Source organism: Chiloscyllium punctatum, chromosome 11, assembly GCF_047496795.1.
Source record: "Chiloscyllium punctatum isolate Juve2018m chromosome 11, sChiPun1.3, whole genome shotgun sequence".
NCBI classification, from domain to species: Eukaryota; Metazoa; Chordata; class Chondrichthyes; order Orectolobiformes; family Hemiscylliidae; genus Chiloscyllium; species Chiloscyllium punctatum.
The window spans coordinates 66,033,502-66,059,508 of record NC_092749.1 but is presented as its reverse complement, the minus strand read 5'-3'; the positions used below and the strand labels follow the sequence as shown (position 1 = coordinate 66,059,508).

The following is a 26,007-nucleotide window of genomic DNA, read 5'->3' as shown; positions in this document are numbered from 1 at the left end:
CTGCATCTCGCAACTCTGCAATCTCTCACATTTATTAGTATGATTCTTTTTCATCCTTCACACAAACATTGATACTGATGGTGGAGGCTATAATTTCTTTCCATTACATGACTGACCAGGAAACTTGACTGCTCTTACCACTTGCCACTGATCCATGCTGAAGGATTTAGAAGTTGATACCCAACTATTATGGACTCATTACCTTTCTTCTTGAGCAGGACTTGAACTCGGAGCTTCTGGCTCCGAGGCAGGGATGCTATCCATAGCACCTGGTACTGCACAAATCACAACTAATAACAAACCAAATGGCTAAAACATCTCTGAAATTTAAGTTAGCTTATTGCCTCACCTCCAAAGTTTTAATAATAAGAATTTTTCAAAGTTGGTAAATCATGTTGATGTGCAAATGCACAGGTTCCTCTCATGCATTACACTGGTTAATTCCTCTTATGCAAAAACCCAGAGACAGACTGGTCTCTAAATGAATGAATCATGTCCAAACCTAAACTGGAGTTCACCAAGCTCCTTTACATGTGTATCGCTAGCAGGCGTCTTGGAAATATTAGGAGAAAGTGCAGATGCTGGAGATCAGAGTCAAAAGGTGTGATGCTAGAAAAGCACAGGCAGCATCCGAGCAGCAGGATGGAGAGCTTAAGCATGAAATGGCTTGGAAATATTGCCTACAGAGATAAGCCATGCCGAGGAAGGTGAAGCAAAGCATGTTAATTGCAAGCCTAGTTGATAGTAAGTCAGCACACATAAAAAGTTTAATCACATTTCCTTATTTATCCTGCATTTAACCTTCACTAGTGTTAAGCATTTTTAGATCATTAATAATGCGCAACAGTTGAATTCAGCTGATTTTCATTTCTCCTGACTTTAAGTAGATACAAGTTTAAGGACCACTTACCAAATGAGATTCTAGTACTGTCAGAACTATAAATCAGTCGGCTAAACAGGATCTAATTCTTTCAAAATATTTGCTGCATCCTTATGTCTTAATGTTGATAAGCTACAAATGTGAGCATTTCACACTACTGCTGTATAATAAAAATGCAATTCAGTAACTTCATCCTCAAAAACTCTCAGAAATGCAGGACACTACAATCTGCAATATCTAAAATTCACGGATGTCTAAATTTCTCCATTCCTTTAAAGAAATTAACTCCAACACCACTTAAAATTAACTACACAGTGCAAAACTGGAGTTCTTAAGGATCTGACCAGTCAAGGACATAAAATTCCTTCTCTGAAGGTCCTGACTGAATCAATTCAATTTAAACAGCCTCATCTCACTATCATTTCTGCTCTTAACCAGATTTATTGGCTTGAACAACATTGAGACTGTCAGCTTTTAAGCTCTCAGTTATAGTGCAGTATGAGAACCACTAGACTATCATACCATCAACCAAGGATAAGTAGGCAAACTCGGAAATAACTGGTCTTGCACATCTAAAAACAGAATTGTTGTACAGACCAATACGATCATTTCCAGGTTTAATGGATTCTCCTCTAGGACCCATCACACCCCGGCTTCTGACTTTGCAGCTAGGGTTATTAGAAAGTAATATGCAACGGGAACCCTGGCTTATATTTTTCTTCTCACTAGCCTGGGGTGAAGAAGGAAATCTTTGGACTCAAGGGTCTGCCTTGTCTGAGAGCCCAGTAAAATAGAAAGATCAGACTTATCATTTATAAGTTATGTCATGCATTTCTTCCCAACATCAAACATCATTTCGGAAATACTTTGATATTTGGAATCCTAAAGGGAATAAAAATGGCCGTGTAGGAGTGCAAATACATAGGAGCTGGTCTACCATGTTACATTAGCAATTGTTCTTGTCCATCTGATTCTGTCCATAAATTGTCTGATTAACCCAGGTACTCATCTTCATGTACATGATTCAATTGTTTCACGATGGGAGATAACACCCAGAATTCACTCATCTGGCCTCCTATTGGTACAATATATCACCCAATCATTATGTGTGCCCAAATACTTACCAGTTGACTGCCTATCAGCAAAACAGTTGTTTTACTCAATTGGTTTCCACTTGCTTCCAGCACTTTTTGCAAATCTACACCAAGTCTGTCCAATACCATGAACCTATAGCTGTAAAGAAAACAAAAGTCACCATTTCAAAGAGATGGGGATGGTCTGGCATTTACTGGCAATAAACCTGGAACTTTCTCACCTTTTCCCATTGTGTTCAACCAATCCTGATCCCCAATAAGCAGGTATGCCTAAGAAACTCAACTGGTGATCCTTCATCCATTTCTTTACTGATAAAGAAATACACAAACAAAAGAAAAACTTCATTAAAATGTTTGTACCTTCTCTCTCTAAAACTAAGCATACTAAATTTATTTCTTTATGATCTTAATCGTAGTGCTGCAATTACATTTCAGTTACTATTTTCCTCATTCTTGGTCTGTAGAATAAAGACAATGACGACATGCAGGCTTTCACCCTGAACATACCGATGCAGTAATTAAAAAAAAACTATACAAAGGCATCACACTATGCATAAATTCCTTCTCATTAAATACAAGTACAGTCCCACAAATAAAATGAGCATTTAGCACACTCTACACCATAGTTACCCACTGTGCTCAGATTTCGCCGCTCTCTGATAAAATTTCAGCTCTGTGAACAAGGGCCCATTATCCTGGTGCTCCTGAAAACAAGAGGTACCTCTTATAATAGTGCATTCATACAGAAGAGTCAGAGAATTGGCATCATATAAACAGGTGGCTCTTCTTGTCTCGCCTTTATTACACAAAGTAGTAACATTCAAGTTCTGATTCTGCTTGTGTCCCAGCAAGAAATTATATATTATCAAACTGTTATCCTAACTAGGAGCCTTCAACGTCGGTATCTATGAGTTACAGCTACTACATTTCCAAATTTTAATAAGTATCTGATCATTACTATTGTAAATTACACTTATGTAGGCATGAATCAGGACAGGATCCCACTTAGCAGTGATTGATGCTATAACAGACAGCTAGTCCACTGACTCTTATTGTCTCGGTTCACATACAAAAAATAAACTACATGGAAAAGACATTGGAAGAATACAATCACTCATTGACTTTACACCTCATGATCAGGTGATCACGAATCAACAGGAAGGGACAAGTTAGGAGCAAGTTACTGCAGATGCTGGAATCTGTAGTAAAAACAAAAAGTGTTTCAATATCACAGCAGGTCAGTCAGCATCCACGGAGAGAGAGCAAGCTAACGTTGAGTCTAGATGACTCTTCATCAGACAAGTTGATCGGACACTGCCCATAGACCATGTGTCAGAGGCTGAAGGTGATAGCTTTGGTCTTATTACACTAAAATAAAGTATAACCCATCCAGAGGGCATAGTACAATACAGGGGAACCTCGATGGGCACTATTTTGCTTGGATAACCGATTATTCAGTTAATCGATTAAATGTCTTTCCTCTGGGGCTCGGAGTTTTTAAAGTCTGATCCACGTTCAGGACACTGAGCAGCACATAGTGCGTGACCCCACTCCCAACCCCATCTGACCCCACTCCCAACCCCGTCCAACACCACCCCCTGCCCCCCAACCCCACGTAGACACAGGGAGAATGTGCAAACTCCACACAGACAGTTTGCCTAAGGCTGGAATCAAACCCGGGACCCTGGTGCTGTGAGGCAGCAATGCTAACCACTGAGCTGCCATGCCTTTGTGGGGTAAGTCCCCATATAGCGCGCACGCACGCACACACATGTACATGCGCACACACACACACATCTTTTTACGGCAACTTTTTGACAAGTTTCACCTCTGCCCTGTACAGGACAATGTTGGTCAGGTTATCTGGGGGAAGTGGGGGGGGGGGGGGGCGGGGGGTGTTTAGGGTACACCCCTATGCAGAACTCCAGGGAAAGTGTTGCGAGAGAGAGAGGACGGGAGGTCAGTCATTTGGAGACGGTGCCTGTTTAATCACTGTAAACAAAAGACACGTCACTGTTGGCAACACGTCTTTGATGCAATGTTTCTATCGGGACCTTGAGATCTCCTTCGGATAATCTGATTTTCGGATAATTGGTATTCGGATAATCGAGGTTCCTCTGTACCAGGAATGTAACATGACCAAGCATTGCCCCTGTTCTGGTTCAGCTGCTGCTGGATCTGTCACTCATGGCTTTTTAAGCTCCAGTGACACTCCTGACGGTTCTCTCATATTTTAGATTAGATGAGATTAGATTCCCTACAGTATAGAAACAGGCCGTTTGACCCAACATGTCCTTACCAACCCGTCCGAAGAGTAACCCACCCACACCCATTCCCCTTCCCTGTATTTCCCCTGACTAATGCACCTAACACTACAGGCAATTTAGCATGGCCAATTCACCTGACCTGAACATCTTTGGACTGTGGGAGGAAACTGGAGAACCCAAAGGAAACCCACGCAGACACGGGGAGAATGTGCAAACTCTACACAGTTACGCAAGGTTACAATTGAACCAGGTCCCTGGCGCTGTGAGGTAGCAGTACTAACCACTGAGCCACCGTGCCGGCCCTATGAGGTCATCCAAAACTATGTAGTTCAAGTCTTAACTTGCATTTGGTCCCATTCATCCATCACTCCTGGGTTCACAGACATACAATGGCTCATGGGCAAGCAACATTTTGGTGTTTAAGTGCTCAATCCATCAAGGCCTCATGTCTCTCGACTCTGGATTCTCTCCCAGGCCCACAACCCACTGAGATATGTGCACTCCTCCTATTCTGGACACTTCTGATTACAATCACTCCATCACTGATGGCCATGACTCCAGCTACCTAGGCTCTAAGCTCTGGGATAGTCTCTCATTCTCTCTCTCTCTCCTTCTCTGTCTCTCTCTCTCTCTCTCTTTTCTCCTTTGGGACATTACAAACTCTCTCTTTGAATACGCTTTTAGTCATTACTCTGTGTGGCTTTGGGTGATATTTTGTTTTAGAATGCTTCCGGTAAGAGTCTGGACCATTTTATTACAGTAAATATCCAAAATAAAATAGAAATCTGTTTTTCCTGATGATTATAATTTCAACCAAATCATAGCTTAAAGATTTCTGAGAGTACTTACTATTTTAACAACATACATGGCATCATCGCCAACATTGTCCTTTGTCGCAGGAGAAGCTGGAAATAATTTGGAAGAAATTAGTTAAAATAAATCATTTAAAATAAAGGGATATGGGCCAAATGCTGGCAAATGGATCTATATCAGTTTTGGATATCTGATCAGTATGGACAGGGTGGACTGAAGGGTCTGCTTCCATGCTGTAGAACTCTATGGCTCTCTAAATAAAAGGTAACAAGATCAAAACAAAAGTGAACAGTAATTATCAAAACAAAACACCATCACTGGATTGCCAACTGAAGGTTGACAGTGAAATAGAAACTCGATGACCAGTTACTTTAATGCTTGTTCCTGCAGTAGAACTTCCCTAACTCAGGCAAATCACCTACGGAGGCCTGTAAGTATCTATTTTCTGTTTTACACTGGGAAGCCAAAGCATTGCAATGATGTACTGCAAGGCACGTTCCAGTCCAGTGTGTTCACTCAACAGGCACTATTGGCTAATAGGAAGTTCCTCACTACATTATATCACAAGATTGTAACCAAATAGTGTAGGGAATTTATAAAATTAGATCCCTGATTTTATTTAAAATTTGTTGATCTCAGTCAAGATATTAGTGGTAATGTGGCAACAAATATGCATCAGAGCAAAAAAAACTCTCCAATTATAATTATTACACAGTATTTTTGATGCACTGTTTAGTAAAAGGATGAGATAGCATTCCATCCATAATTAGACAGAAGCTTGACATTAATCAAGTTATTACAGTGAAAATACCTGTTGAGCGTCATGCTGATAGGGTTAGTTGTACAAATAAAAATAGAATGACATGTCATATGCTTCAGTTCTATCCTTTAAGAGTCAAAATTGGACTAGGCTAGTCAGTCCAACTAGCCTGCTCTGTTATTGGTTAATCTTATTTCTCCCATCTGCTTTATATGCTTTGGAATCCTTATTTCTCAATTAACATTAATTTTTTTCAATTACTTAAATTCAAGTGTCTCCGTGGGGAATCAATGATGAATGCTCTTCAAGGGTTCCCTATCCCTCCCAAAATAGAAGGGGCAACCCAAAGTTATAGACAATAAAGTAGTTTCCTATTTTGGTAATCCAATCCCAAATTCCAGACTCAAGCTCACACTGTCTTAGTGAGTTTTGAGAAGATTTGTAGCTCAGGTTGAGGTTCTGGATGTAAACATACTGGGCAACATCATCAGTGAGCCTCCAGTGAAGCAATGGTGTTAGTGACCCGCTTTCTATTTGTATGTTTAGGTTTCCTTGGGCTGGTGACATCATTTCAGAGGAAAAGACCTCCAAGAAAAAGAACAGGAAATGACATCACTGACCCTAGGAAACCTAAACACATAAATAGAAAGCAGGTCATTAAATCCAGTGCTTCACTGGAGGCTCACTGATGATGTTACCTAGTATGGTGACAAAATGTCTGAAAATGAACCTTCCAGCTCCGCGAGCAACCTTACTTCCTCACATTGGCTTTTCAAAACAAAGTTATTGTTCAAGTTTCTGCTCAAACTACTTGGCAGAGCTTCACAAGGCAAAACCTCGCATGATGCAGTGTGTTTAGGCAAAGTTTTTGAATGGAATTGTGTTGTTTTTTGCCTTGCAATGAAAAAAATTCAGGGTTATAGTTAAGTGTGGGAATCTCATTCTCATTTTACAAATATAAATAAAAGTGATGAAATACAATAAGTAAACATTTTGCTAAGTGTACAGTCTAACACCTAAGTAAACTGATTTTAAGCAGCTGAAAATGATGAATAAAACTGTACATCATTTATTAGTTTCACTGGTACATACTATCCAGATTATTGGCATATTTAGCAACTTGTGAAAAAGGTACCTCTAAGACTTTTGCTGGTAACTGGCAAGTATCATGCACACCGTGCAAGTGTGGCAACAATTATTTTTAACAAGCAAGAACCTAATTATCATCCCTTGACATTCAATGACATTGCAATCACTGTATCCCCTACTGTCAACATTTGGAGAGTTACCACTGACCTGAAACTAAACCAGTCCAGCCATGCAAGGGGAAGCATGGAGGCTCAGTGGTTAGCACTGTTCAATTCTACCCCTGGGTGAATGTCTGTGTAAAGTTTATATATTCTCCCTGTGTCGGTGTCGATTTTCTCCAGGTGCTCCAGATTCCTCCCACAGTCCAAAGATGTGCAGGTTAGGTGGAATAGCCATAGGAAATGCAGGGTTACAGGGATAGGGTAGGGGTGGGATGCTCTTTGTAGGTCAGTGTAACTGGATGGGCCAAATGGTCTCTTTCTTCACTGTAGGGATTCTACATAAATACTGTGGGTCAGGAAAACTCAGCATCTGGGAATTCTGAGGTTAGTACTATTAATTTGCTGCATGTATTTATGAAAATATTGTGAAATGTGTATAGGTCACCATAAGCCTGCGCCATTTTAATTAAATAGGAATAAATCAATAAAAATAAATCATACAAAGGTGGGACAAATTTCATACACGCCTTCTTGATTTTCTAAGTGGCAATGGGAAACTGCCACACTCCACAGCTGCCAAATCATTCCCTGAGGCTGCAACTCCAAGGAGGCAGCACACTGAAGCAGCCCCCACTGCTTCTGACCGAACCCAGAACTCCGCCTCTGCCAAAGCTGCCTAATTGCTGCTGATACACCAGCCCCTGCCAGAGCCAGGAGACTGTCCCAACTCTCTGGGACTGGACCCATTTCAACTTCCAAGAACTACTTCATCATCCAAATTAAATCCCATGGACTGAAAAACCATTCATTCCACCACTGTTGCAGACGCCACCAAAACATCAGAGCAAAAGAGCAGACGCCAATTCATCAACGCCCGACCAGTTCCTCAAGCCTCAACTGCCATGGCCACAAGAAATGGATTGGATTTGCCACTCAACAGCTCCCCACAACCTCTCTCCAGACAACGCAGCCACTGAAAGAAGAATAAGTGAATTTGATTCAAAAGTTAAAATGAAGAAAATAAAATCAAATAAAAGAAAGAAGGATGCAGTTGGTCATGGGCTGGGAGCCTGAACACCTCCTACCCTGCCGCCTCTGCCATCTTGCAAATAACTCACCTCCTGACTCCGCAAACCCTACAAGGCAGAAGTCAGAAGTATGATACAGCTCTATACTTGTCTGGATGAACGCAGCTCCAACGACACTGAAGCAGCTCAACCACCACATAGGTCAAACTCTACGGTCAATCGTGTTTAATTGCACTCATTTGTGATGATTCACATCCAAAGTGTGTGTTTCGTCATCACTTAACAGCTAATGGTGCTCTAATAGTTGTTTGGTAATATAGAACTTCAGCATTTCTCCAACCAACGAATGAATGCGGCCTACTTTGTTGCAAGTTTAAACAGGCACAGTGGATGTACAGTGCGAGAGTGGCAGGGGTAAGATTCTGTCTGTCAAGAAGAGGGACTTGCATATCACAGTCATCCCCTATTCTCTTCCCCCACCCTCTTGTCTCTCCACCCCATCCTCCTACCATCATTCCTCAGCCCCGTCTCCCTCCTCCACTTCCCCTTCTCCTCTCTCAACCCATCTCCATTCTCCATCTCTGCATATCTTTCAACTGCCCTCACTAACTCTCTTTCTCTCTCTCCATCTTCCCTTTGTTCCTACATCTCCTCTAACACCCCTTTTCCCTATCTCCCACCCTGTTCCTCCTCTCTTTCTCCCCAATCACCCCTCTGTCTCATATCCATCATCCCTCTCTACATCTCCCCATGATTCCTCCTCTTTTCCTCATTCTCCTCCCTCCTCAGCCACGTCTTGTTCCCTGTCCCGTTAAGGTCAGGCATTGACCGGATTGGGACATTAGGTTGGAAGCTTGTTCTGCTCTGGTCCCAGTCCAGGCACCATGTTATACTGAGGAATAGTGGAAGGGATACGCATGTGGGTTCAGGAATTCCCTCAGGGGTGTGGGGAGGTTTGGGAGTTCATGAGTGGGTTGAGATGTTGGGTGGCTGGGTCTGAGTTTACAGGTCAGTGAGACATCAAGCAAAAAAGGTGAGAGTTTGCCTAGAGTGGCAGGGGTAAGAGTTTGGGTACCAGGGCAGCTCAACCTGGGAGGTGGCTGATCTAGCTATCTTGGTGAAGTGTAATTTGTTTCATATGTAATATTACTGATGGAGCTACTCTGTGAGCATTGTTTAAAGGATAAATCCTGAATAAATTACCCACTCCAGTCCTGAGTTTCATCACACGGTATGTGTGTGTGCGGGAGGTGTGGGGCAGCCTGAGTCTGTCAGGCTTTGAGGTATTTGCAAATGATATTTTACCAATGTAGATGGGGTGATGTAGCTTTTCTTGATAGGTATAAACAATGACTGCAGATGCTGGAAACCAGATTCTGGATTAGTGGTGCTGGAAGAGCACAGGAGTTCAGGCAGCATCCAAGGAGCAGCGAAATCAACGTTTCGGGCAAAAGCCCTTCATCTCCAGCTCCAGGATCTCAATGCTCAATACATAAGAACAACAGCCAATTAGATGGGGGCTGTCAGAAAGGAAGTTCCTGGTTTTTTTTTAACCCTCTGAAGTGAAGAGACAATGATGTAAATCAAGATGGCAAGTGGCATGAATAGAAACTTGATCCCAAACAGCTACTCCCTACGGCCTTCCACATTGTAGAGACTGTTGAAATGGGAAATGTTTTCAAAGAAACCTTCACAGATTGGCAGGTCACTAGCTCACAACTTATATTATTTGTTTTTAAATAACTTAATTTCACTGCCTTATTTCTCCAAAGTTGCTACATTTACACCTTTGACTATATCTTTATCATCTCCCCTATTCATACTCCTCATACCTTGTTTTTCCACAGAGTTGATCGCTATATCAGAATCTGCACAGAGATCATTCTGGAGGAGTGTCCACGGGGTCACCAGAAGCAGTGGGCATAGGGGTCACATTGAAGGAATGGGCACAGACAGCCAGAATAATGATCAGAGGAAGAGTAGCATGCTCGTTGAAATGGAAGGAGCGAGGAAAGCACTTGGGAAAATGTTTGGAAATATGCACTAAAATTTATTTATTTTTGCCTCTTTTATAACCTGTAGGAAGCTGCATTTTGTTGCCTATAATAACTGCATATACAAATTTAACAACTATGAACAGTTTGAATGTGCCTTATAGATCACAATCACTTAGCCTGTGAATCAAGATTCATCCCAAAATCCCCTGGGCCTGATGGCATTTATCCTAGGATCCTCTGGGAAGCAAGCGAGGAGATTGCAGAGTCATTGGCCTTGATTTTATGTTCTCGTTGTCTACAGGAATAGTGCTAGAAGACTGGAGGATAGCAAATGTGGTTCCATTGTTCAAGAAGGGGAGTAGGGATAATCCTAGTAACTATAGGCCGGTGAGTCTCACTTCTGTTGTGGGCAAAGTCTTAGAGAGAATTGTAAGGGATAGGATTTATGAACATCTGGATAGGAATAATGTGATCAAGGATAGTCAGCATGGTTTTGTGATGGGCAGGTCATGCCTCACAAACCTTATTGAATTCTTTGAGAAGGTGACTAAGGAGGTGGATGAGGGTAAAGCGGTAGATGTGGTGTATATGGATTTTAGTAAGGCGTTTGATAAGGTTCCCCATCGTAGGCTACTGCAAAAAATACGGAGGTATGGTATTGAGGGTGAGTTGGAGGTTTGGATTAGGAATTGGCTGGCTGGAAGAAGACAGAGGGTAGTAGTTGATGGTAAAGGTTCATCTTGGAGTGCAGTTACTAGCGGTGTTCCACAAGGATCTGTTTTGGGACCACTGCTGTTTGTCATTTTTATAAATGACCTGGAGGAGGGGCTAGAAGGTTGGGTGAGCAAGTTTGCGGATGATACGAAAGTCGACAGTGAGGAAGGATGTGTCAGGTTACAGTGGGACATAGATAAGCTGCAGAGCTGGGCAGAAAGGTGGCAAATGGAGTTCAATGGGGGTAAGTGTGAGGTGATTCACTTTGGTATGAGTAACAAAAAGATTGGATACTTGGTAGTGTAGATGAGCAGAGGGATCTTGGTGTCCATGTACACAGATCCCTGAAAGTTGCCACCCAGGTAAATAGTGCAGTGAAGAAGGCAGATGGCGTACTGGCTTTTATTGCAGAGGAATTGAGTTCCGGAGTCCTGAGGTCATGTTGCAGTTGTATAAGACACTGGTGCGGCTGCATCTGGAGTATTGTGTGCAGTTTTAGTCGCCATACTATAGGAAGGATGTGGAGGCACTGGAATGGGTGCAGAGGAGGTTTACCAGGATGTTGCCTGGTATGGTAGGAAGATCGTATGAGGAAAGGCTGAGGCACTTGGGGCTGTTTTCATTGGAGAAAAGAAGGTTTAGGGGTGACTTGATAGAGGTGTACAAGATGATTAGGGGTTTTGATAGGGTTGACCATGATGGAGTCAGTATGGAGTCAGTTATTACGAGGGGGCATAGCTTTAAATTAAGGGGTGGTAGGTACAGGACAGATGTTAGGGGTAGATTCTTTACTCAGCGAATCGTGAGTTCATGAAATGCCCTGCCAGTAGCAGTGGTGGACTCTCCCTCTTTATGGGCATTTAAACGGGCATTGGATAGGCATATGAAGGATAGTGGGCTAGTGTAGGTTAGGTGGGCTTGGATCGGCGCAACATCGAGGGCCAAAGGGCCTGTACTGTGCTGTATTGTTCTATGTTCTATTACACTATTTGATTTCAAATGATGCACTCAGGGACTATCAAACACCGAAGACATGTTAATATTTACTGGTAGGGAAAACAGCCCACTTGATTGGTGCCACATCCACCACCTTAAATAATCCTAGTCCTTTCACCTGTTACACAGTGGCAGTAGTGTGTACCATCTACAAGAATGCACTGCAGTGGTCCACCAAGGCTTCACAGCCAGACCACCTGCCTAACTTGTGAACTCCACCAGTTTGAAAAACCAAGGACAGCATATGCATGGGAACACCACCACCTGCAAGTTATCTTCCAAGCTACACATCATTCTGACTTGGAATTATACCACCGTCCATTCACTATTATTGGGTCAAACTTCTGGACCAATTTCCTGATAACATTATTATTGCATCCAACAAGTCAAGAAATCAGCTCAAGAAACTGGCTCACCACCACCTTCTCAAGGACAACTCGGAATGAGCAATAATGCTGGCCCTAGCCAGTGATGTCTATATTCTGTAATGGAATAAATAGAAACCAGGAAAAATGCGCCGTGCACTGGGCAAAAGACTTGTCTTCATAGTCCTACTTCTATTGTTTTCAGTAAGAGAATGAGATGTGAATATGATAACTTGATTCACATAAAAATAAATAACAGAATTACTATAATATTAGGGTGTGTTAAGGTTTTCTTTTAAAAAAAACATGTTGATCTACGATAGTAAGTTAGAAATATCTTCGCGTTTGGACCTTATGTCCTTTAGTGGTTTTTTTTGTGCAAAACAACCTTTGCCTAATCCAGTAATTATTCATTCTAACTAAACCACCTTTAAAAGCTTAGGCTTTATCAGCCTTCTTACCCAAGTGTATCAGCCCAAATCCACCATTACCAATAACTTTCCCAAGTTTCCAGTGTTTCTTTTCAAAATCCATAAGGATAAAGCCCTCAGGGAGAGGATCAGGAAGCTTCTTTCTCATGTTGCCTTTGGGTGGCATCAGACCTAACAAAAGGAAGACATGTTTTATTCATGTTTACAAATACATAAAACAAACTACAGTTTCTTTTCCACAGAACGTTATGCCTTCTTTTATCAATGTAACTGATCAAGCTCATGCGATGTATGGTGGTCTCATATATGTAAGATATATACTATATATAAAAATAGATCAACTTTTGAGGTGGTTACAAGAGTTAGTGTTACAACACAGACAGCCACATCATATCAGCCTCCTTATCCCCGTATTCACAAAACAGTAAAATTAAAATATTCAAATAACCCTCAAAATTAACTTCAATGGTTCCTAACCAGAGTTTTTTGAATAACCAGTACCAGACTTTGTGAATAATCAAAACTATGATGTACACTGGCTATATAGCTAAAAAAGATTTAACAATTTATTAGTAATACAGTAATTTTAGCAGAGCAAAATTCAACAAATAATCTAATTAATGTCTAAGATTTTAGACCAACCTTTTTTCCTTCTAGCTTCCAGTCTCACACAATGATAGAGACAATCAGAGGTAGTTAAGCTACCTAGCTACCTAGACTACACGTCCCTGTATACATCTTTCCACCACGACGAAGGTCTCCAAGCCTTCCGTTTCTTGCTGTCACGCCGTCCCAACCAGTACCTTTCCACCGACACTCTCATCTGTCTGGCTGAACTGGTCCTCACCCTCAACAACTTCTCCTTCAAATCCTCCCACTTCCTCCAAACCAAAGGGGTAGCCATGGGCATCCACATGGGACCCAGCTATGCCTGCCTGCTTGTCAGATACGTGGAACAGTTCACCTTCCGCAGTTACACAGACACCAGTCCCCACATGTTCCTCTGTTTATCTATGATTGTATCATCGCCACTTCGTGCTCCCATGAGGAGGTGGAACAGTTCATCAACTTTACCAACACCTTCCACCCTGACCTCAAATTCACCTGGACCATCTCAGCAACCTCCCTCCCCTTTCCGGACCTCTCCATCACAGTCTCCAGCGACCGACTAACCACAGACATCTTCTACAAACCCATCAACTTCCACAGCTACCTAGACTATACCTCCTCCCACCCTACCTCCTGTAAAAATGCCATCACTTATTCCCACTTCCTCTGCCTCCGCCGCATCTGTTCCTAGGATGACCAATTCCACCTTAGAAAGTCCCAGATGGCCTCCTTCTTCCAAGATCACAACTTCCCCTCCCACATCGTTGATGATGCTGTCCAGCGCATCTCCTCCATTTCACACACCACTGCCCTTGAACCCCACCCTTCCCAATGCAACAAGGACCCAACCACCCCCCCCCCCAGGTCCACACCTTTCACCCCACCAATCTCTGCATACATCGCATCATCCTCCACCACTTCTGCCATCTCCAAACGGACCCCACCACCAGAGATTTATTACCCTCCCCACCCCTAGAAGGAGAGACCATTTCCTCTGTGACTCATCCACTCCGGGCATGTTCCCCTGCCACTGCAGGAAGTGCAAAACCTACGCCCACACCACTCCTTTCACCTCTGGGCGAGGCCCCAAAGGATCCTTCCATATCCATCAGAAATTTACCTGTCTCTCCACCAATGTCATCTACTGTATCTGTTGCACCTGGTGTAGTCTCCTCTACATTGGGGAGACAGGACGCCTTCTTGCGGATCGTTTCAGAAAGCATCTTTGAGTCATCCACACCAGCTCCACCGCCTTGTGGCTGAACACTTTAACTCCCCCTCCCACCCAAAGACATGCAGGTCCTTGGCCACCTTCACCATCAAACCGTTACCACCCGATGCCTGGAGGAAGAAAACCTTCGACCCTGCAACCACACAGGATAAATGTGGATCTCAACCACTTCCTCATTTCCCATCCCACCACATTATCCCAGTACCAAGCCTCCAACCCGGCACCGCCCTCCTGATCTGTCCATCACCTTTCCCATCTATCTGCTTCACCCCCCCCACCCCTATCTATCACCCTCGCCCTCACCTTCATCCACCTATCGCTTTCTTAGTTTCCTTCCCTCCAACCCCAACCCCCTCCCATTTATCTCTCAGCCCCCCTGGCCCACAAGCCTCATTCCTGATGAAGGACTTTTGCCCAAAACATCGATTCTCCTGCTCCTCGGATGTTGCCTGAACTGCTGTGCTTTTCCAGCACCACACTCTCGACTCTGATCTCCAGCATCTGCAGCCCTCACTTTCTCATAGTTAAGGGACAAATCTAAAAGGAAAAATAAATGAGATATAACTGGCCAGTTCACTCAAAAGGACTCCACGATCCAAAACATCACCAACACATAGAATTATACTTGCTTGGATTCGGACGACACCAATGCATGCAAACCTCTTCCGGAAGGCTCCGAGGAATATTCATTTAATTCTTATAATAGAGATTCTATTCTCCACATTTTTCAACAAATTGATAATAAAAGGACAACCTGGCAGCAATCAAACCTCTGTTCACAAACAGAATCCTTCTGGCCTAAACACAACCAGGCCCAGTACAAACTCTGGCCTCTCTCTGCTGGACTAACAGTCTCCACACGAGGTCCGAGTTGATATTCAACATCTGCCATCTGCTTGAGCATATGCGTCTATAAAGCACTTTTTAATAAGAATCAGTCTATAATTAACTTTCAGGCCTGACCTTAAATGCAAAATTCAGCTTGTTTGTTCTTATTCTTTGGTCAACATAAGCTGCTGTTTACAGTCCAAAGATGATCTTCAGCTCTCAGCTCACAGTTCACAGCTACAAACCAAAAATGTTTAAAAAAAAATGAAATACCATTGACGGTCTGACAGCAACTTTGGGAATGCATCAGAACAATTTGGAGTTGCAGTTGCTGACAATAAGTCTATTCTCCACCACAGGAGACAATATTGACTTGTCCCTCCCCACAACCTACCCCATATCAGAGATCTCCAAATCATTCAGTGAGCTGGCAAACTCACTTTTACACTGTTGATCGCATTGTAAAACTCCCTTAAAAAAATTATGTGGTTGAATGTGATGGGATTGTTTTAAAGTGCATTCACTTCATAATTACAAATCAACAATTCTGCTTCTATCACAATCCACTATAATTATTTTTCAGTATTTGAAATCTAATTTAGAAATAGGGGAATTCAATGCTTCTAGCTTCCTAGTTTATTCTATTCACTGACATGATAACTGCTGGATGGCTGGAGATCCCCTTGACACTGCAGCCAGATTTAAACTGTCATCAGGAAAGAGGAAGTCAGCACATAAAGTCACCAGAACTCAGTCAACAGAGTCATATATGGATGTAGGTTTGCTCGCTGAGCTGCAAGGTTCATTGAAAACGAGCAAACCTACATCCAGAACCTTAACCTGAGCTACAAATCTTCTCAAAACTCGCTAAGAGTCAGTTATCTCCAGCATGAGTGGCATGCGACCACATTTTGCCATTCACTAAAAAAAAATCAGGCTGAATCTGAATTCCATAGCCCAGAAAAAGGAAAAACAAGGTCAGATTAACATTGACTCCTTTTTTATGTTGACTCCATGGTGTAAAGGTTTGCCAAATAACGAAGCTGAGACATATTTTTCCAAAAATCATTGACTTGAAATGGAATGCAATACAATACAATTATTCTAAATGTATTGGTTGTTCCCCCATGAATTTAATGAATATCTGAATTTCCACTGGTTGGTCAGACTCATCATCAGAAGTGTACGGTTTGATGAAATTCTTTACTTGTATCCATTTTTGTACTGAACAAACGAGCAATCTTTGACTGATAACATTGATGGACCAAATGAATCTCAGGGTTGCTAGGCAGCAATGTTCAATTCTGCCCAGCAATAGGGAGAAACTGCCAAGTATTTGATAGGCCACTCAGGACAGTACCAAAATGTAGTTCAAAGGTTACAAGCAGTGAATGCGTATTTGGAGAAACAGACTTTTCCCAATTATGTTGATAATAATTTGCTTGTTCACTAGCCCCATTTGTTAATTATTTCTTTCAAAAGGTTCTTTACTTCTCCCCCAAACCCACAATTCAAAGCCAATGAACAAGTTGGTTTGCCTTTACATAAGTTTCAAGACTCTGATCTGTGCATCACCTCAAAGGAAGCTCTTTGTCATTCACTTAAGGCCTTAATACTTTTCCAATCGCTTTTAAAAGGGTCTACATATTCCATGTACTAACTTGATTAAAACAACAGAAAAATCGGTTCTTCGGAAAAAACAGCACGCTTTAATCACAATGCCAATTCATTGCTTCAAAAACCCCATCTACAAATACAGAAATTCATTTTTTATTAATACACAAAACTATTTGCTAGTTATCTTGAGGTTCGTGAACCAGTATCTTCGCAGCTCAAAGCAAATGTTGTATTTAAAAGCTTTCAAAATATACGTTTTAATCCATTGCATCCATAAGGTGTTATCATTAATTTTTGAAGCCATTCTGAAAGCTTGCAAACAAGTGCATTGGCGTAGAATTGTTACGATCACTAATTCACACTTGAGCAGGCTGCTGCAAGGCTACTTGTCACCTGGAGGTGAACCTTGAACTTATTGTTGCTCACCCCTCCAATACACTTGAGGAAGAAATGACAGAACCCAGATTACACGTCGAATGGAAGAGAGACACAAAGTAAACTGCCCATCAGGTAAGGTGTCATGTCTAAAATGCAGCAGTGATCAACAGAAGATCTTTATTGAAGTGAAGATATCAGTCTACAGCAGCAATGGCTCATGGTGAGAGGTCACAAGTTTATGCCAGACTAGGGACAACATTTATATACAGTAGACATCGACAGGAGATAAATTCCTGGACCTACCACGGATTGGAGCGAACACATTCATTTCATTGAGAAACGTACCTTCCTGACAGCCTCCTGGTCCCTGGTTCCCTGTAATATGTTCAGGGTGCGGTAATCTGTGCATAACTGAAACCGTGGAAACGATTCCGCTGATACGGGGGTCACCTTGTATTTCAATTCAACATTCCCCATTTTATGCATAATTGACGCTTTTTTTTCTTGTTTATGTATTTTTAAAGTCTTCCAAATTATTAAATATATAGATGACAGTTCTGACGCACTGGCAGTACATTACTACTGCTTATCTATGCACACATGTTGCACAGATAAGCCTTCAATCATGCTGGTTTCATAATGAAACGTGTGCATGTTGTTGTCATGGCTGTTCGGGTGGGTGATGTTGTTTCCCAAGGTAATGTCATTCCTGAATCATTCACTGTTGTTGTGACATCCACTGCTGATGTGTAACCAGTGCAGCTGGTGGATTCACCTCATCCTGATCTGCTGCCTCAAATTAAGGACTAACCTCCCCAGTTGGATTTCCACGCCTGCAATTTCAGTGTAGTCTATCTGGTCACTCATTTCCACTGAATACGATTGGAATGACAATTGCTCTATGCTGGTCACAAGTTGTAACTTGAACTGAATGGTTGTATCTTGACTGGCTCTTCAATGCTAAACTCTGACAATGGTTTATCAGTCTTGTCATTTGCTTTGTTTTGTTGTTCGCTTTTGTTACTACTTCTGGCTTCAGTAGATTTTTGTTGCTGGAAGAGTAGTTTGGAATCAGCATGATATTAGTCTTTGTACTGATCTATTTTGAATGGCTTCATTAGGTGTGTTTCTTGACTGAAGGATTACATTCAAATGCAAGGGATTTGCTTTATTTCCTTATGATTCTTTGCGATTTTTGCTGCCACCTCAGCCTGGCCATTTTGAAATAACTCCAGCGGTCAGTATCCTGTCACCAAGTCACACTTTATTAACACGTGGAGAATCCTTGACACTGATCCAGCTCTCAGCGAACAGGATGCCTGACACTCCTGTTCTTATCTTTCAGCCAGAGTTCCCGAATTGGACCAGGTCAACAGTCCCAATCAGGGAACACATTTTCTATGAGGTCTACCTAGCTGACCTTGTTACAATCACTACACACTTGACTGAGAGTATGATGTATGTTATTAAAATTTCCAAATTGCTTATGCAGTAACTAAATTCTTCACTCATGAACTGAGGGTCACTGTTACACACTGCAGTCAGGAATGCCACAACTGAAATGTGCTTCCTGGCATTGAGCAATCTCAGCAGTAGTCATTGAAGCCAACGGTCTACCTCAGAATAATAAGTCAGAATAGTAGTCGAATGTGACAGGATAATCAGTTCCTGTGAGCTTAAAAGATCTACTTCCAATTTCATCCATAAACTGATTGCGATGTCAATAGTGTCTAACTTGCTTAATTTGATACTCATTACAAGACCTGCACTGACTGATGTGACCATTGATTTGATTGCTCATGCCCGGCCAATAGAATACATTGCATGCTTTATTCAAACTTCATTCAATTCTCCACTGGCTTATATGGATCTGCATCTCTCCTCTCGATTCCTTCCTGATAATTATTCTACTTCCTTTGTACAATATGCCATATTGGGCTTTGAATTAATCTCTTTATGCCTGATGTGCTCAGCCAGTAGGAAGTGTCTATGCGATGCTCTCTGGCCATCCTTTTATTGCTACTTTTAGCAACATTTGAAGATTTGCATCCCATTGGACAGTCTGCTTGATTGAAACAAGTACTTGTCTGTTAAATTCAATATCTCTGCTCTTGATTTCCAGGGTATACTAAGCTACTCCTTAATGTTGATTTCACGCTGTGTTGTAACATCCTCCACTTTCATCTGGAGGACTTCTGTTGATGGCATGTCTACAATATGCATCTGCTTCTCTCGCATCTATGTCACATTCAGATGACATCTTGGCAATTGGAATAACAATCTTTGCAGCTGCTTTGGAGCAGATAATAGTGGCTTGAGGAAAATCCTTAGAACTGGCTTGTGGTCAGAGTTAGCTGTCAGTTTTTCTCAGTAGGTACTGATAAAAATGTTCGGAGGCAAGGATAATGGTTTTTATCCACTGCTTGGTGTCATCTGTTAGAAAATGCCTCCCCCATGTTAATCTGCTGTCTAAGCCTATTCAAGCAGCCTGCTTATCCTTGGAACCTATTCGCACCATGCCACTAGCTTGCGAACTGTCATGTCTGCCACAGTACGTTCAGCCAGAATTGGCAATATTTCAGATTGAAATGCAATCATGGACAAATCTTGCTGTGATTATGTGACCTCTATCATGAGGTACACACACCCTCTGGGACGATACCTTCACTTCATCAAAGACCTCATACTGAACACAATGCTGTGTGATACACACAAAACATGGCGTCAGAAGTGACTGAGGTGAATGTAGCAGACTATGAGAAAGTGTAGCAAGAGCAGAAACACCTGAGTTGCAACGGGAAGAAATTAATGAAACCAAGTTCAATGAAGCAAGCTAAAGTTCAAACACTCATTAAGAGAAAATTGATGCAGCTTTACCTTACCACCTCCTTTTCAAAAAAGAGAAGAGATATGGAGCAAATCAAGAGCAAGGGGTGGCACAATGGCTAGCACTGCCGCCCCAGAGCGCCAGGGTCCCAGGTTCAATTCCAGCCTTGGGCGACTGCCTATGTGGAGTTTGTACATTCTCCCTGTGACTGTGTGGGTTTCCTCTAGGTGCTCCAGTTTTCTCCCACAGTCCAAATATGTGCAGGTCCGGTGAATTGGCCTTAGTGTTAGGTGCATTAGTCAGAGGGAAATGGGTCTGAGTGGGATACTCTCCGGTGGGTCAGTGTGGATTTGTTGAGCCGAAGGGCCTATTTCCACACTGTAGGAAATCTAATCTAATCTAATCTAAAAAAGGTTAATGCACAGTGGCAGAATCATGAGATAGTGTTTTGGTTTGTTGAGGAAACCAGAACAGTTACAAGTTGCTACCCTATTATTGCTGCTGAGAAGAGACTGGGGTTCAATGGGTGCTTTCAAAGCTAATAAGAATTCTTTCACCTCTCTTTTTCTGCTCTTCAGAGAGAGATTCAGGATGGAATATATTTTGAAACAGTTTCTTCCCAACAGGAATTATTAAAAGATGCTTAAATAAAATTGAAACGATAACAACAAAAACACACATTGCAAAGTCAAGTGTTACTAAAAAAACTACCACAAACAAACTGCTGGCACTGAACAACCCCCATCACTGTCATTAGTATCCTGCACTAACAGACCACATAGTCCACAGTCTTGCATGGTGTTAGTGAATAATATTGAAACTGTCACAGACCAGGCAGCACATAACATTTTGCTATAAATGTATAGATTTAATGATTACTTACATCTATTGCTGATATGCCAAATATCCACTTATTTTACTGAGCTGCATTTACATAAAAGCTATGTGCAAAGAAAGCACTGTGACAAATACATTACTCACTTCTGTATGTGAATGTCATAAGTTGACTGTAAATCACATTTCTTGCTTTAGTAGGCAAATGTCACAGTACATATCAAAAAGAAACTTCCCTTTTCTTCCCCATTCTCTCAGAATTAGCTGTGTTGTTTCCAAAAATCTACCAGAATTTTTTTGACTGACTAAGATCAGCAATAGAATACAATTTAGAACATGGTGCAGCTGGTCATCATACTGAAGAAATACCACTTTCAACTAAAACATATCTGCATATGAAGAGACGTTGGCCTTCTGTGGAGCTTAATCTATTTAAATAACTGTATAATGGGTGCCTCCACAATGGAAACCCCTGGCACCACGTTGGAAACCCCCGCTGTATAAACACACAGAAGCAACAAGCAGACTGTGGGTTAAAGCTCTGCTATTTGTCTGCCAGTCACAATCATACAACAAAAACAACCTCAAAAACAAATCACTGATTCAAGCAGAAGCATTCCTCCAAATGCCCATCACACAGACTGCCACATGCCCAATCCCTCAATGCAATTCTAGCCTGACCAATCATAGAAATATAGAATACCACAGTGCGGAAAGAGGCCATTTGGCCAATAATAATGCACTGATAATCCGATGAGCATCCCACCCAGACCCAGACTCCCACCCTATCCCTGTAACTCCGCATTTACCACAGCCAAATCAACTGAACTGCACAACTTTGGACTGTTGGAGGAAATCCAGACATAGGGGAGAATGTGTAAATGCCATACATCAGTTACCTAAGATTGGAATCGAACCAGTGTCCCAGATGCTGTTAGGCAGGAGTGATAACCACTGAGTCACCATGCCACAGTGTCGCAGCCTGTCAGAAATCCCAAGCAGAATCCTCTTGGCATCTTTTTCATTTCAATTTGATTGGGTGACACGGTGCTGGATGCAACGTCATGCTGTGACAATGCTCATGATACTGGGAGCTGGGGATTCTTTCCCCTTGGTTTCTAATGACATGTTTTGGGACTATTTTCTTTTGAGCACTACATTGCGGTCTCCAGAATGCTTTCTTTGGCTGCTGGGGTATTGGTGTCAAGCTTTAAGTGGTTCCTGCTAGCTTTAAATTCTGATTTTTTCAAAAATGCTTTTTGCCACCTTGGCAGCCACCTGGTTGGTTGTGCTGGCCTGTGCTTGGCCACTTTTGTTGGCGCCACCTGTTCTTTTGTGCAAAATAGTTTTAAATATGAGCACACAAAATAAAAATGCAGAAACCTGAGTTGTACTGAACCCAAGAATGCTCAGAGGTATGGCATTGGTTATGTCATCTTTGGCTGAATTGAACTGAGAAAACCAGTTTGATCAAACAGAAATTCCAGGCTAATTAGCCAACACACACAGCTCTGATCGATAGCGACCAACATTGCTTTTGCTTAAAATGCCAAAATGGCAAATGAATTGATCATTCCTCCAGAATTGCACATTTGAAACAAGACAAACAGAGATGGGTTGTTTGAACTGACATGATGAATTGATCTAGTTCCATGCATACAATCTTATGGTCTGTGAGAAAACTGGAATATGGAACTATTTGGTCAGTTCTGGATTAAAGAGGCTTTATCATATGATTACATTGAAGCAAAAAGTCTGAAGATCAAAGATAACTGCTGCCTAAAGGAAAATTAAACTATTGGAATCTTTCTCTGAAAATTTAGGGTTTTAAGAAGAGTGAAGAGATAGGTTTGACTGCTTAATTGCGGACAAAGAGACATGGAGGAGCCTTCCATCTATGCTCATGGCCTAACAGGGTGAAGTTGCTGTGTGTTTTCAAACACACACATGGAAAATCAGCTACGACAGAAAGCAAATGTTAAAGTGGAACCAGCAGCTCACTCTCTCTCCGAGTGAAGTTTTATTGTGAAAGCTGATAAATTTAAATATCAGGGTTTCTAACCAGTACCCATCTGAACCTGAAATCTGGCCTGAAGGTCATTCTGTGACTCGCAGCAACTGGATCTTGTTGACAGGAAATTGAAGGAATTATTGAAAGTCAACCATTTTAGCATGTGAATTTGAAGCTTGACAGGGTTTTTCTTTTGCCATTATTTCCCCAAAATCCATGCTATCTCTACAGAGCTATGCTGTCTTGCCTTGGGCAGGTGTGCATTTAGATCTAAGGGAATATAGTTTAATTCTACTTCATAGGTTAGCTGCTAATCAGTTTTGCAAGGGATAAGTTTGTTCCTAATAAAAAAATTATTTTGGTGTTTATAAAGAAACCCAGTTGAAGTCTTTTTTCTTCATTCTCCCCCCCCACCCCCAAGGAAACAGTAATAAAAGAAAAACAAACTGATCGGTTTGATGATTAAATATGATACTTACCATTTGGTAAAACTTTGTGAAGTTGTCAGCTTGATTATCACAAGACTATAAATTACGAGCAATTGTGCTTGTCAGAGATGCAACAACAACCCTTAATTGATGTATCCTCATAGGTTCTACATACCATAAAGTTTGGTTTGGCACTGTAGAGGCTGCATTTTTTGACAACACTGTCCTTTGTCAGAGTCTCCTGCATTTCTGCCTCTGCCTTATCTAAGGGTGACTACTGCCTGACACTGCAAAGTTTGAGTAAAAGCTTTGACATATTAGAAATACATCTCTCAAATCCAATTAATCCATCCTCACTTCTCAGATTCTCAACTGTATGGGATACTGATTTCAGAGTTCCATCATTGTATACATCACCATTTTATTAACATACATATTGTCAGCATACTAGATTAGGCCAGGACCCAGGTTAGGGAAAGGAACACGAGGGCCCAGGCCTCTAGTGGGCTCATTGTGCTTTGGTTAGGATCAGGCTCCCAAGTCAGGAGCAGCACCAGGACGTGAGATTTCTGAATCTACCCGTACAATATCAATATCTGTTTCACCAGTAAAGAAGGAGTTGAAACACCTTACAGCTTTCCAATCAATACTGAAAGCATTTCAGGGTCACATAGGAGATTGGTAGTCTCGCATAATGTCAAGTCAAAATAAAGGTTCAATTAATAAGCACTGACACTGCCCACTCCTCGTTTTAGGAGTCATTGAGTCATAAAGCACAGAAACAGATCCTTCGATACATTCATACCACGCCAGACATAATCCCAAACTAAAGTAGTCCCACCTGTTCGCTCCTGGCCCACATCCCTCCGAACCTTTCCTATTCACGTACTTATCAAAATACCTTTTAAACATTGTAATTTTTCCTCAGAAAGTTCATTCCACACATAAACCACCCTCCGTAAAAGTTACCCCTTATGTTTTTCTGTTTAAAATCTCTCTCATGTCACATTAAACATGTGCAACCTAGTCTTGAAATCCTCTATCCTAGGGAAAATACAACTACCCTAAACTCTATCTCTACCTCTCATTATTTTATAAACTTCTATCAAGTCACCTCTCAACTTCCTACACTGCAGCAAAACAAAAACCAGCCTTTCTTTATAACACAAACTTTCCATACTGGGCACCATCCTGGTAAATATCTTCTGAATCCTCTCCAGCTTAAATAATATCCTTTCTGTAACTGGGTGACTAGAATCAGATACAGTATTCCAGAAGAGGCCTCATCAATGTCAATCTCAACATGACTTTTCAACTCATATATTCACAGGACTGAGCAATGAAGGCAAATGTGCCAAATTAACCACCTTGTCTATGTGTTGCAAACTTCAATGAATTATGGACCTGAGCCCACCCCCCCCATCCCTCTGTTCCACAGACGACACAAGGCCCTACCATTAATTGTGTAACCCTTGTTTGTTGTACCTCACATTTATCCAGATTGAAGCTCAAACTAGATACCTGGATTTAGCACATTCGTCGCACACAAAATATTTATAAAATATCAAATGATATATTTTTCAAAGTTTTTAGTTTAAAACTCAGTAACCTCGAGTACCTCCCTGGTAAGCAGTTGGGACTGGGAACAACCTAAATTAAATAGTACGGTGGTAATGTGTCGTTAACCTAAATAAACTACGTACGTGCTTACACTTACAATTCACCCAAATGTCCAGTCTTTTACGTCTATCCATTACCAATCCTGTACGCAAACTAATTCCCGCCCATAAACCTGGCCGAGCTCAGTGTTTATTTATTCTGCTGGCTCCGATCAACAATCGTTACGATGTGCCCAGACAAACTTGGCCAAATGAATCCAGCAGGTCAGCAATAAATTAAAGACATTCAGCTTGCCCTGCTACTGCAGAATTCATATAAACGGAAAAGGTTGGGGTTCTTTTAAGAAAAAAAAAGAAAAGAAACTGAAAAGGTGTGGACCAATTTAAATTACGGTACAAGTTTTCAGGGCTGGAACATTTCCATCTCCAACCACACTTAAAGAACTTTCCCCTCCCTTGCCTTCTCCAGTGGTCTCGTTCTGTTCAATAGCATAGGTTTGTTTGAAAAGAGCACATTTATACAGACAGAATGTTTATACGTAGAAGATAAATGGATTAAGCGTGTACATTACAAACAGGCCGAAGACGGGAGGTCAGGAGACACTGCACAAACAGTCAGAAGGACTCCAGTCTACAGTGTGGACCCCGGAGGATGGGCTGTGATGGTGCTTTCTGTTTGAGCGGACTGCCAAGAAATGTGATATCCCGGTGACTGGAGTGAGTCCCTGAGAAAGTGAAAGTGAAAAGACTGAGCCGGGACTTCGCCTTCCTGTTTTGTAGTTTCAAGCCTGTAGAGAAGTGCCGTGAAGAAAACCTGGGCAGCCAGGAAAGTCACTCTTGCAGTTCTTTCTTATTGCGGGTAGGGATGGTGTGGACTGTACAGAAAACCATTTATTCCGCTCTGGAACTCCACCCGGAGGCGTGTCTTTCCAAATTCAACGGCTTGAATAAAAGTGAGGCCCATTGCTCTTATCCTGGTTTTCTAGAATTTCTGAACTGCTTCTGAATTAGAACAAAGGAGGAAGTGTAC

General features: G+C 41.8%; 1 protein-coding gene across 4 annotated transcripts in view; it reads right to left on the bottom strand.

The window, feature by feature from the left end:
• LOC140483059 (serine/threonine-protein kinase VRK1-like) overlaps positions 1-25,793 on the bottom strand; it is a 110,134-nt gene extending 84,341 nt beyond the window's left edge. The window contains exons 1-6 of one of the 4 annotated variants that reach the window (XM_072580974.1): positions 25,550-25,793; positions 12,626-12,766; positions 5,091-5,146; positions 2,609-2,678; positions 2,196-2,283; positions 2,005-2,113 (exon numbers count right to left, since the gene is read on the bottom strand). In XM_072580974.1, coding sequence (XP_072437075.1) covers positions 2,005-2,113; positions 2,196-2,283; positions 2,609-2,678; positions 5,091-5,146; positions 12,626-12,761 — 459 coding nt within the window. In that variant the 5' untranslated portion in view covers positions 12,762-12,766; positions 25,550-25,793. Of the gene's footprint in view, positions 1-2,004; positions 2,114-2,195; positions 2,284-2,608; positions 2,679-5,090; positions 5,147-12,625; positions 12,767-15,398; positions 15,675-25,075; positions 25,205-25,544 lie in introns of those variants that run through there. The other 3 variants (XM_072580973.1, XM_072580972.1, XM_072580975.1) reach the window with 3 other exon arrangements.
• Positions 25,794-26,007: the final 214 nt, after the last annotated feature.